The 14,344-nt window shown below is 38.7% G+C and overlaps 1 protein-coding gene across 1 annotated transcript in view; it reads left to right on the top strand.

Moving 5' to 3' along the window:
* Window positions 1-14,344, top strand: part of TRHDE (thyrotropin releasing hormone degrading enzyme) — a 619,915-nt gene that overhangs the window by 515,920 nt on the left and 89,651 nt on the right. Inside the window, exons 8-10 of the mRNA XM_083182555.1 lie at window positions 2,955-3,020; window positions 3,389-3,576; window positions 9,223-9,311. Of these exons, the coding sequence (XP_083038681.1) occupies window positions 2,955-3,020; window positions 3,389-3,576; window positions 9,223-9,311 (343 nt within the window). The remainder of the gene's footprint in view (window positions 1-2,954; window positions 3,021-3,388; window positions 3,577-9,222; window positions 9,312-14,344) is intronic.

Below are 14,344 nucleotides of genomic sequence, written 5' to 3' on the forward strand. Positions count from 1 at the left end.
AAAGAAGGATTTATGTACAAAATAAGTACACTACGGTTGTTTATTGTTGATATTGTGGTTCCAATTTTGTCTTGTTCCTTATTTGGAGTAGCTTATTAGTATAAAACATGTAGTAGACCTATAGCATTATTTTAAGTAGTAAATAAGATCCCAAAAGTTTGGCCAATCCTGCTCTCTATTTTGGGGGATATGTACTGTATTGCATGATTAGGAGAAATATAGTCAAAATGTGGCACTTCAGACATGTCATGCCGGGCCCTTAAATTCAAAGCAGCTGGGAAGCCACTAATTGCCTGAGTCTTTTCAGAAGTTGTGTTAATTAATTCTTATTTAATTAGAGAATTTAAGTATGCCCACTCATAGATAATTCTACAGTGGATTAACACACAAGTTTTTTACAGAACAAAGTCATTTAAAGACGATTCAAATTTTCATAGAATATATATATATATTTATATATATATATATATATATATATATATATATATATATATATATACTGTATGAAGAATCAGAGAATAGCAAATCCAGTTTGCATCAATTTTAGAAACTGCTGATTTGTGCACAACAATCAAGATTTGAGGTACAGGATATTATTTTATTATTATTATCACTCAATATGATCATATAGTACAGTTGGTAAACACATTTGCTAAATCTGAGTTGATGCTAATTAGAAAGCACCATTCTAAACAAAATATAAATGACTCATTGCCATAAAATTAAATTCCACACTTCAGCTCATTTCCAACACTGACACAGCTAATCCACCCTCATCCCTGAGAATCTGCCACAGATTCTGTTTATTTCATACGTGGTGGGTCAATTATGCAATGACCTCTAACAAGAAGGTATTTTAGCACGTTTAGCTGTTGTACAGTAATCAGGCCTCGTGGGTCAGGCAAGTGGGTGTACATATTTTCCATAATAGCCATTGGGAATAGAATAACTGAAATTAAAGGAGACAAGCTGAAAATGATCCAGGGTTTTTTAGGCAGGCCCAGACTGTTGGTGAACTATACAGAGCATCAGAAGGCAACTACTTATATCTGAACAGACTTTAACTGATGAGAATTACCTACTGTAAAACATGTACAATCAGTCAATCAATTATGTCGCACTCTACAGGATTTGTATGAAAAGAAGCTATTGTTTATGATTTGAAAGACTATTGTATTTTGCCACAGGGACCTGTTTTATGATTCCGTAGTTTATCATGGTACCATGGATTATGGGGTATATTTGTTAAAGCTTCTAAAAATGAAAATAGGTGATGTTGCCCATAGCAACCAATAATATTCTATCATTTTCAAGTATATAGAGAAATGATAGACAGCAACTGATTGGTTGCTGTGGGCAAAATGACCTTTTTTCATTTGTATCAAAATATACCCCTACATCTCTGATAACATGGCAGTTCCTGATCACTGCTAGAAGAGGGGAAGGAATAATTCTGTATTAATCACAGATTACAATATTTGCATACCTACCAACATGACCCTCTCCAGGAGGGGCCACAATGCTCTGTTTCTGGACTTCCCTCTTATGTGTGACTGCCATCACCTGTTTTTAAACAGGTTAAAGGATAAAAAAGGTGTTTCCACACAAGTGATGGCAATCATAAATTAAGCACTGTGTCTCTCCTGGAGAGGGTCATGTTGGGACGTATGTATTTGCAATATTTTTTTTCTTTTTTTTATAGCACTAACATAAACATTCAGTTTTGTGTCTCTTTGGTAATGATACTTTGTAAATCTACCTGAATATGTTATTGTTATTAAGGAGCCCATACACGGTCCGTTGTGTATTGCTCCGTTCTGTACTATGCGATGCGCGCTCCCGCGCATCTCATAGTACGGTACAAAAAGTATGTGCTGCACATACTTTTTGTACTAGGTACACATTGAATCGGATCGCAGTGCATGCACACTGCATGCACTAGGGACCCAATTCGATCCGATGTGTGCTAATTAAGTCCCAAATGGATCCGTTAAACGGACCGTGTGTGGGCTGCTTGAGGTATATTCTTATTCACAGATATTTATTTCACTAACTCTTTTCATCCTTACAGACAATATTCACATATTATAGCAATCCTCAAATCTGAAGGCCGGGAACTAAAGGAATACTGCAACTAAAATACAATTGACCTTGTATTAAAAGGCTACAAATAACATTTACAAATGCTTTGCAAAACATATCAGTACTGGAGATATTGCCTGGGATATTTGATTTTCTATTGCTACAATCTTCCTTTTAAGTCTAAAATGAGCGATCACTGTGATAAGAAAATACTTGAATTGAGAACATTAAGAGGCTGTATACACTTTCAGCTTTGCATGTACTTTTGTAAATAGACAACATTTTTGATGGAGCTTTCTATTTTGTACAATTGTTCTGAAATACTACTAAAGCAACACAAATAAAATAACTGTACATCATAAAATTATTCATTTCAAACAAGCCAATCGTGTAGTTCTGATCTTTTGGGTTTGTTAGATAAATATTGGACACTGGTCACAGGGCCACCGAGAGGTATAGCAGGCCCCACTAAAATTTTGGGGATGTGGCCTAATTGCGGGATCAGTGACCACCTCCCACAATTTAGGGGGGTAAACACCCTAATGTCGAGGGGGGGTGTTATGGTTCCCCCTACCCCTGCCCCAGGCAGCAGTGGCATCAGCACACACTTACAGCATTTGCTGACAGCAGGATCAGCATGAGCTCTCATGCTGACAGTGAGACGCTCATGCTGAGCCTGCTAAACACAGCACATGCTGTAGGTATGTGCTGCTGCTGCCTAGGAGATGGAGGGGGAAGGGGGGCCAGCCCAGGTAATTAGTACCCACTCGCCCCCCTCTCGGCGGCCCTGACTGCTCAATATCAGTCTGCTAGTTATATGCATTATGCTATTTACCACTCCGTTATTCTCAAAACACATTTTTTATTCCTAGGAGTACCTAACAGCCCATAAGTATGGTAACGCAGCAAGGAAAGACCTGTGGAACACACTGTCTAAGGTAAAATATATTTTTGTAGCTATGTTCTTTTTTAGATTTCTCATAAGCATCTTTCAATATGGCAGAGTGTGAAAGATTCATGTAAAGAGCTGAATACAAAATTGTGCAGAAAATGACTGGCCACACTCCTTAACCATTAGTTCACTTTCATTACAGTATAGGCTGCATAGCTCAATCATCCATACACATTCATTGCATGCTCATTTGTTTTGTTCCAAGAAAAATAGAGAATTTTTAGCCCTATTGTATATAGTGCATGCTAAAATGTGACAGTGGGTGACAGTTTGCTTCATATTCATGAGAGCACAAGGCTCTTTAAAAGCAAACTGGTTGATTTCAGGGACAAACTAATATGACTTATTTTAAAGGTATTGAAAAATGAAGGTAAATCTGTTAATATCCAAGAAGTGATGGATCAGTGGACACTTCAGATGGGATATCCTGTCATAACAATAAAAAGAAATGATACTGTGGATGATGGCATAACAATTACTCAGAAGCACTTCTTATACAATATAGATGCAAATATCCAAGACTACGAGCAGATGAACCATAGGTACAGTAAAGTAGCCTTTAAATCCATTACTAAATGTTTATTAGATGTTTACTTGGAATTTGTGAAGAGAACTGAATTTTATTTTACTAGCTATAATAGTATATTTAAATTTATATTTTATGCCATGCATTTATTTTTAATTTAATTTTAATTATTTAATTTTTTTGCATATTCAATTAAAAACAAAGGGTGACATTTATTAGAGATCGATGGTGGGTTTTTGGCGATTTTTATCGCAAAAACTGCCGTTTTTTCATTTTTTCCCCCCAGATTGATTTTTTAATGGGTGGCGATTTGCGGCATAAATCGCACTTTTTGCCACGAAATCGCACTTTCTAAAAGTGCGATTTTTTTTTAACTCCGGAATTCGCATCCAGATGTTTTCCCCATTGAAAAAGATACAAATTGCATTTTTAATGAGATGCGAATTTGGAAATCGCCACAAAAAATGGTCTAAAGTTCTAAAAAAAATAGACCTGATCCTGACTGGCGGTTTGGTCAGAAACATGGCGATTTTGTCAGAACCATGCACAGATCATTGTGATCTGTGTATGGTTCTTTGTTAAAATATGTGTAAAAGTTAAAAAAAAAAATTGGCGTGAGGTCCCCCCTCCTGTACATAACCAGCCCCGGGATCATTGAGCCGGACCTGGTTCCAAAAATACGGGGGACAAAAAGCGTAGGGGTCCCCCGTATTTCTGAAACCAGCCCCGGACTCTTGGACCGGTCCTGGTTCCAAAAATACGGGGGACAAAAAATCTGGGGGTCCCCCGTATTTTGAAACCAGCACCGGGCTCCAACAGCCCGCAGTGTCATGCCACAGCCGGGGGACACTTTTTACACAAGGTCCCCCGGCCGCACCATGAGCACCGTGGCTGGTCAGCCTTGGACGGGGTACCTGGAGGAGTGGGGACCCCCCCAATAAAGGGGTCCCCCCCAGGCTTCACCCGTCCAGGGCTGAAGCCCGGGGCTGTCACCGGCGTCCCTGGCCATTGGACGCCGGCCTGATAGGGTTAAATTCTCATTCCTAACATTGCCTAATACAGGAGAACTGCAAGTGCCAGCAGACCTCCCCCGCAGGCTGGGACTTGGAGCTGGTTATGTACAGGAGGGGGGACCTCACGCCAATTTTATTTTATTTTTTTCCAATCACAAAATCGCACATTTTACAAAAAATCGCACCTTTTCATGACTAAAAAATCGCACTTTTCATCCCGAAAATCGCCCTACATCGCACTTACTCGCACTTTTCATGCCGGAATACACACCTCATTAAATATTCGCTTTTTGGAAAAAAATGCGATTTTAAAAAAACGGCGATAAAGGGCGATTTGAGCAAAAATCGCATTTTCGGAAAAACGGTAAACACAATAAATCTCGCCTAAAATGTCAGTCTTTTATATTTGCAACAAAGCCAGTAAACTGATGCATCATCAGAATGACCAATTTTGAAACACGCAGGCTCTAATTAGCCTAAAAAAGAAATGTATCAGCCATTGGGTGTTTATAATGTCATTTATTGTATATACCTAAAATATATACATATATTTGAGTGAAAATTCAAATGCTCCACAATTTTGTAGATCAAGTATAGGATGTTGAAAAGATCATTCAGTCCCATATTTTGGCAGTTGAGTTACGATTTACAGGACATTATTCAGTAAAATTAGCATGACAGTACTTGCATATTTATCATAGCCATCATTAATTGACACTACTTATGAAAAGTGACAAATTATATCAACTGGCAAACTTCCAAGTCCTAGTAGGAACCCTCAGAGGTGACAGTTTTAGAGCAGCATAAAGGTCAAGAACTTCAGGCAAAAGTTACTACAGTACATCTAAGTTCACCTCTTTAGAAAGTCTATTACAATTAATATTAATTGATAAAAATGACTAAATGACTGAAATCTCTGGTAGTTTACAATGTTGATTAATATACTGTCATAGTTTTAAAACATGGTACAGTATATTAGCACTCGTTTGAAAGGTTCATCTAGAGTTCTCACATTAGAATATAATATGTGTCCTTCATAATTTGCAATACATTAAAAAAACATGCTATAATATTCAGCAAATGTTATGTTTGTTGTTTTAGTATACTATATAAGGTATTATGCCTGTATTCATAGTCATATTTCCTCTCTCAATTTCTGCTCCAGATTATAATGTTAGGTACAGTATAAACGTGTAGTTTCACAGCAGCACTTACCTGCTGATCAAATTGCATGCAAATTGTATGCTAATATCGCATGCAATATCACGTTGCAACGTGTCCGTTGCTGAGCATGGCAAAACATAGGAGTGGGTCAGGAGTACAGCTATGGGAGAAATGGACCGGACACTTTTTTTGCAACCCAAATAATGTGCACAAGTTAAAAGAGTTGTTTCTGAGTGGGAACTTAACTCTAGTCTCTGCACTGGGCATGCTGTGGAGTTAACCACGGGGACATTAAGGCTACTGTACTATAAGCCTGTCAGGTCATTGACACTTGATGCAGATGAGCCGCTGCCTAGACTAAAGCACTGTTTTGTATACACAGTATGCATTATGACCTTAGAAGTGGCAATGAAGAGACGGAGGCTGACTGATGAGGGAAGTTGCAGTGAGCTTCCAAGGTGTGGGGGGCATTGAAGTCAGCAATGCTGAGGAGGAGAGGGCAATGATGCGCTTGACTGAACTCACTGTGTAAGCTGATTGGCTATACAGTAGTATCTATTCTGCTGACATGAGCTTTGTGACTACCTTGAATTTTTTCAGTGGATTGTAGGGGGGGGGGGGGGATCTTAGAATGCACACCCAATATACATGAGGTGCTATCATGCTGGGACTTGTAGTTCTGCAAAGAAAAACACGTGGTGCAGATGCGCACTCCATATTATTGATCAATCAATACACATTTTAACCTCTAGCTTCTGCTACTTTCTTATTAACACACTTCTAGCTTAGTTTTTTCACTTGTGTGCTGCCCTGGGGTGACTTGCTTATGCTGGCCTTTTTGGGGTTCCGCACCCCAGATCCAAACTTAGTATTAGGGACCTACCAGAAATGAGGTTATCGTGAAGCTGGTTGGTGGTCAAATATTTCTTGGCCAATTGATATACCAAGAACCTCTGTTATTGATTAATTAATAATATGGAGTGTGCATCTGCACCACATATTTTTCTAAGTGGATTGTACCCCGAGGATGTGGCAGAGACCCCGAAAGTACTTGGTGATGTCCACCTAAACATATTATTGTTGGATGAAATCATGTTGGAGTGCCTTCTCTTTGGATGGATTTATATATATAAATATATATACATACTTGTGTATGGTGTGTGGTGCACAAACAGCGCTGCCACTCACTAAGTGTTAAACCAGTGATTTACAAATATATAAAGTGCACAGTGCAAATGTGCAAAAAACGCAAAAAATGTCTATATTAAAAATTATTGAAAACACTCCAGAGTTCAAACTGTGTCATCAGATGTCATCAGGTTGGCCTAATTTCCATAAGACCAGTAAGTAAAAGATAGAAATGTGGTATGACTTCTGCGCCTTCAGTGTATCAATAATCCTTCTTAGTGAATCAATATATGCGTACCATCAAATGAGTGAGGAATTCTCATGTAGTGATATCTTTCTTTGCAGCGATCTCCTTCCCTCGCTTTCTCTCCTGTAGACACGTCTCAAGAAGGCGTTCCAGGCATAGGGAAAGTCGATGGGGGAGTGTATTATTACAAGTGATCACTATTTTGGTGACTTAGTTAAATGATATTTTAAAGTGCTTGTGCATAGGAATATAATAGGTGAACAACGCCACCTAGTGGACTATTAAAAATGATCCACGTGATGATCACCTCGTGAAAAAGGTTTTATAAAGGGAAAAGACAAAACAACTCACACTTGGAGCCTATACCTCCAGGTATTATCCAATGGGTATCGTCCAGATCCCTTAAAACCAAAAAACTCCCAAAAGGGAAAAGAATATAGCGTAATATTGCTTATAAACAATAAAACATTTATTTCAAAAATAGGCAATGTACATTAATTAAAAGAAAACATGCATGAGGACAGTAAAAAATGAATGGACCCGTACATTGGCAAAAATAGATATAGCTCTTATCTGATTTATGATGCCAGTGGGGGATGGAGAGGCAGTGTTACCCGACCGGTTTCGTCCCTTCTAATCCTTATGGTGGGACTTCCTCAGGGGTTAGAGATATATACATACTTATACATTTATTTATTTTTACACCGCCAATCACACACTCTCTCTGTCCTCTGGCTATCTGGAGATTACACCTGATGCTTTCAGTCAGATGATCAGTGGCAACTTCACGCCATGGGGCACCTTGGGAAATGCAAGATTGTTGCTAGGCTCCCTGCCAAACAAAGCAATGAGAGACCCGTGAATTTACATACACAATAAAAAACGTCATAAAAAGCAACAACATTGTTTTAAAAGCACACACATAAGTACTTGCAGGTAACCCTTATGAAAGCCTTTTAAATAAGCTTAACATAGGAATTACTACTTGCTGAGTATATAGTATATTATATAAATGTAAATGACAACCAAAGCCATATCACAACAGGAATGATCTTAAAGCAGTATGTTCATTAACGGGCTTATATGAAGCACTAGAGTCCCAGTGTCTCATTTAATCCCTTTGGGGCAAGGTTGTGTAAAGAAGAACGCCACCTACTCTCTTTTTGCAATAATATTTTTTGGTAGTTCCTACCCCTTAAGTATCTTGGAACATGGTCTATGATCATAGATCGCATGCTGACAACATTGTGCCCCAACTGTATACAATGGCATGCCACCAGTTGGCCACTCTTTAGTCCCTGATGAATACCTGACCTATGTAGGGCCATGAGTACCTTAAAGGTACGCTGGGTCTTCCCCACATAGGTCAGGCCACACAGAAAGGTTAAAGTGTAAATGACATGCGATGAACAGCAGGATAAGGGGTATTTGATAGCATTTTTTCCTCCAGTATGTGGATGATGTAAAGTGGTGCCTACTGACATGGATCTACAGGTCACACATCCCAAGCAGCGAAAACAACCATTTTTTCTTCCCAAAAATTGTGATCCTTGTGGTTTGTCCCACCCCATTACAGTATGTCTAATTTGATGACTTGAGCCTTTATATTTCTTCCTCTAGTATAACTAGGGAGAAGTTTAGCTCCCACTAAAATATACTAAAATACACTCTTGGTGGTATATTTGCTAACCCAAAGAATTACATTTTGAGATATGCTATCATTATGGGGGGTTTTATCAGTCAAAGGAAAGCTGGCAAATTATTTTTATTTTAGGGGATTTTTAGGGCATTTGTAAAGTTTGGATTTCTTTAGTTATATTGTCATAGTTCTCATTCAATAGTTTCAATAGTTAATTTTCTTTTTATTAAATACAGTAGTAAATCTTGGTGCTATTTATTGTGAATACTTCAAATGGAGTTTGATCTTTGGTATTACATAATTGTATCATTTCCACTTTGTTTCTGTTTGTATTGTAACCAAATCTCTATTTTTAACTGTGAACTTAAATGTCTAATATGTTTAAAAAAATATTTTGATGTGCATGCCTTGTTTTATTGCTTTTCTTAAAGCAAATATTCAGATTTTCTTTATTGTGTCTATATTTTGCAGCTACCTTTGGCAGATTCCGTTAACTATTGCAATAGGAAATATTAGCCACATCTCCCCCCAGGCAATTATATGGGTTTTAAACAAATCAGGTGAGAATTTGTTTTGAATATTGAGTAATAAAAAGTATGATTTTTTTTAGGAATTTTAATATGGCTTTAGAAATTTTTATTTTCTCCTGGTCTTTAGTAATTCTTTAGAAATGTATTAGAAATATAGGATCTTTGTACAATAGACTATATTTGTTTATTAACTTAATCAACTCCACTTAAAGAGATATATTAAAAAAACACTTTTGATCAGTCAAGATGAACCAATAAAACCATTTTCCAATTAGAGACCTGCCCTTGGATAGAAAATCTGATCAATCAGTGAATTAAGTAAATATTAATAATACTGAATACATTGTTAATAATGTCTGTTTAAAGTATTATTACTACAGTAAAAACATTCTCTTTCGTATATATGGTACCTGATGCAGCTTGGATCGCATATGGTAAGCTGCTTGCAGCAGTTTATCATAATCATTAAGCAATGCAAATACAGTAGTAGGTGTGTACCACCTACTGCCTACATTTGTGATCTCATTGAACTGTGATGGGATTGTTGTTTAGAAGAACATTGTGGCCATCGGTCCCAGTGTCCTTCTACAACTGCAGCCTCAGTGAGTATATGCTTACTCAGGCCAGCTTGCAAGGCCAAGTAAACTGTGCCTCATGGAGCAGGCCTTGGCCTGGCCACAGGCAACGCATGCCAGGTGCACCCACCCCTCCCTTTCAGGCAGCGGTGCTTGCTGTTCTGCATTTTTATTATAGTACCCTTCCTGCACATTCACAGAATGGGTCCTGGGTACACACAGAATGGAACCATCAGGCATATTAAGGGTTGGATTGCCTATGAGCTCCAACCTGAATTATCCCCCTTTGCCAAACTCGGTACATGGAAAAAAGTCATTTCAAAACAACAAGAATTTTAAACAAAGAGTATTAACTCTTCCAGCCACACAAATGAAGATGACTGACTACCTTAATTTGTTACCACCTTTATAATAAATATTTTTCCAGGTTTCTTAAGATTCAAAGAGACATTTGTATATACTGTAGTAAATTTACTTCAGTTCACCAACAGATGTAACCACGCTCGTTGTTGCTGTTGGTTAGCCATTCAGGTGTACATGTCCTGCCAGGAGAAACGTCCCGTTATGGCGCACTAAGCAGTACTATGGTGAAAGCATGTAATTACACTGCTTCTTGGATGGGTGGTGATTGCTCCACTGATGAAAACTTTAGTACAGTGCTGTGGATAGGTATGGCACTACAGAATACAATGTACAGGTACTGTACAGTAATGTACTACATGCCTAAGAAGAGGCACAGTGCACATTACATTAAAAACAGTGTAACATTATAAATTATACACATACAATATCTAATTGTGACTGTACCGGCATAACAAATAATGTTACACTGTTTGGCTAGGAAGCACTGTATCAGAACATTTTTTATGCAGATGAAATCACAATTACACACAGTATATACAGTAGGCATGCTATATACAGTACAATTTTTATTATCAAAAGTTGCTTGTGCATCTAGTCAGCATCTATATGTGCAGAACATACACTTATTGGGGAATTTTTTTTTACATTACATCTACAGTATACAGATGGAGTAGCTCTAAATGGAGCTTCTCCTGGCGATAGTATCACCAATCACCGCTGCGCACCATCTGACAAAAGGGGGCACATGCGAACCAGATGCTTGCATGCCATGTTCTGTCAGAGGACACCAAGATATGGAGGTATCTCTGCCTCCGGAGGTAGCGCTGAGGAGCTCCATATCTTGGTGTCTTTTTGTGTATAACTTTGGGTTTGGTATCCCAATCTTTGTGGTTACTCCCAGCAGCAACCTCTGTGTGAGCGCAAGTAGCTAAAGTCAATTTTGTATTATTTCATGTTCTGTTAGAGCCCAGCACCACCTTTCTACTGGCTCCCCGCTGCTCCCCCATCTCCCCGCAGCCCCCACTCGCCCTGCCCTCTTGCTTTCTCAAAGTAGCTCATACAGATTTAGTGCCTGTCAGGCTATTTAGGCTGGTGGACAGGAGCTCCTTCTGACTGGGACATGCGAGCATCTCACACGCTTGTGCTTTCCCATCAGCATAGTGGCGGGGAGCGACCTCCCTGCCCGACTGTGGGGTGCTGTTCTTCTATATATGTAAGTACCTAATTTGTTCTTGTGGTGTCTTGGTAAAGGGATTGATTGCCTGCAACATTGGCTGTTTAACTCATTGTTCCTTAGTGTTTCTTTGATGTAAAAATTCTGCAGCCACTGCTACACACCATATTATAACCCTGCTCCTCGCCGCATTGGAAGGCACCACAGTAGCTGCTTTAAGTATTGCGCGTGCCGGGCATACAGTACATGACTATATATATAATTGTATATTATCAAAAGGGTTTTAACATGTTTCAGGGAATTAGTAGTTAGGTTGTGTAAGTAATGCATGAATTGTCTGGAGTGTCATTCTTATCTATAACCATATCAACGGTTACCCAAATTAAGTTGATTTGTCATGTTGGTACAGAAAGCAACACCTCTCATAGTATGTAAGTTTATGGGGTGGAATGGGAAGGGTATGAGAATCAGAAAGTGAGAGATTTGGTGAGAATTCACCCATTTTTTAAAGCTGCAATCATTTACACTGCAAAACCAGGGTAATTTTCCCATGTAAAATGATATACGCATGAAGCCAATGACAAGAAAAGTATCACAATTTATTAAAATCATTGAGATTTTGAAATCAAAACAATTGAAATCATTGAAAATTGATTTTAATAAATTGTGATACTTTTATTGTCATTTGCTTTACACGTATCTATAAGCATCAAAAGGTACTTATTTTCTTTTGCAATTTTGGAGGGTGGCATTCCTCTACCATTATGGTACTAATATATATATCGAACAGTAGCAATCCCTAGTGCTTTAGACAAATCTTGTTTGATTTTGCCATGTAATTGATTGTCGCTTTAAAAAAATGAGAAAACTCTCACAAAATATCTCACTTTCTGATTCTCACACCCTATTACATTCCATCCATAGAGATTAATGCAAATAAACCATATATAGTATATGACAAAAAAAATTAACAGATACAAAGTTATTACATTATTGTAGAATGGAGAAAGTGCTGGAGCAGTGCAAAGTGGTCATTAAATAAAGTCTATATCTTATACCCGAGACAAAGCAGGCAGCAGTAAAGCAAGAGTTGAAAGAGATGCTACATATGCCTAGGGGTCATAGAGGAATCAGCCAGCTAGTGAAATAATACTATTGTCCTGATATCTAAGCCTTTGGGTGCTTTAAGATTCAGAAATGACTTTCTTAAATTAAATCAAGTTTTTCACTTTGATTCACACCCTATGCCCTGGGTTGATGATTTGACTAAAAATTTAGCAAAGAGTCAGAATCTTACCACTCTTCATTTGACCAAAGGATATTGAAAGATTCCTTTTGACAGAAGCTGCTAAGGCAAAAACAGCCTTCTCTACCTCAGAGTGCTTATTTTAGTACAAAATGCTGCTATTTTGTTTACATGGTGCCGCAGCTACCTTCCAGAGAGCTATGAATAAGTTGCTGCAGCCCCACAGGGAACATGCAGCTGCATATTTAGACAACATTGTTATTTTTAGCTCTGACTTGGAATCACACCTACCAAATGTAGAGGCCATCTTAAAGTCTCTACGGGCACACCGGTTTACCACAATCCCTGAGAAATGTGCCATTGGTATGATGGAAGCCAAGTAATTTGGGTAAACTTTGGGCAGAGGACAGGTTAAACCTCAGACTAGTAAGGTAGAAGTGGTTCTCACTTGTTCTGAACCTAAAAGTAAGTAATTTCTGGTGGTATACTACTGCAGTTTCTTACTGGATTTTGCCACTAGAGTAGCTCCATTAACTGAATGTCTTGCAAAACAGTCTCTAGACAAAATACCATGGTCTAGACCAGTGGAAACCATTTGGCGAAACATAAGACAAGCTTTATGTATAGAGCCTGTCTTACAAGCTCCTAGTTTTACAGAACAGTTTATGTTGCATATGGATGCCTCTAGGACAGTATTAGGGGCAGTTGTTTCCTAGTAGGTAGATGGAGAGGAGAAGCCGATACTCTACCTTAGCCATAACTTACTGCCCAGAGAAAGCAAGTATTCAACTGTAGAGCAGGAGTGCTTAATAATTAAGTGGTCAGTCCTTAAAATATTATTTGTAGGGATGAGAATGTATGTTGGTCACAGACCATTTGCCCTTGCACTGGATGCACATGATCAAAGAGGTGAATGCACGTGTAACCCATTGATTTTTGCCCTTACAGCCATTTAAGTTTGAGGGGCAACATCATCCTGGGAAGCAGCACCTCAATGCAGATGCCCTTTACAGGAGGTTTGTATGTCCCAATTCTCCAAACAACCCTATGGTGAAGCTACGGAGGTTGAAGGCGAGGTGGGGGACCTCTGGGAAAATGGCATAGGGCTGAGTATCTGGGCCGATGACACAACTAAAGGTGGGCGAGTTGGAGAGCTTGCCTGAAAATTCATTAGATTCACCAGGGTGGTTAAAACTAAAGGGGTGACAGGAACAGCATATTTCCATATGAAGGTAATGTGGAGGATCTGGTCCGTGTTTTAGGCAGTAGGAGCAGAAAACTATTGTAATCAGGTTTGGGCTGATTAGCAGCACATGTTCTTTCCTGATATATGTGTTTCCAGGGCAGAGGGTCAGGGCTGATAGTGGAACAGCTACCCAGGTGATAGGCCTGCGGTGTGGGCTATGGTAGGGACCACTGGAACATACTGAGAAGATTGCAGTATGCTGTGACATCTGAATGCTGCAATGCTGTAACCATCCTTGCCTATGCAGTTTACCTGGTATGCTGATTACCTGCTAAAAAATAAAGACCAATATTTCATCTTATCAAGTGTATGTAATTCCTCGTCACAATATATTTATGAATGTTTTATACATGGTAGTTGGGAGGTGTACCCTATTTTAATACTAAATCACAGTATGAAAATAAAGCTGCCCCATATATACATGTTACAGACAGAAACTGCAGTGTTTTCTTGCATGCA

The sequence above is a fragment of the Crinia signifera genome, chromosome 4, assembly GCF_055691185.1.
Source record: "Crinia signifera chromosome 4, ASM5569118v1, whole genome shotgun sequence".
Classification (NCBI taxonomy): Eukaryota; Metazoa; Chordata; class Amphibia; order Anura; family Myobatrachidae; genus Crinia; species Crinia signifera.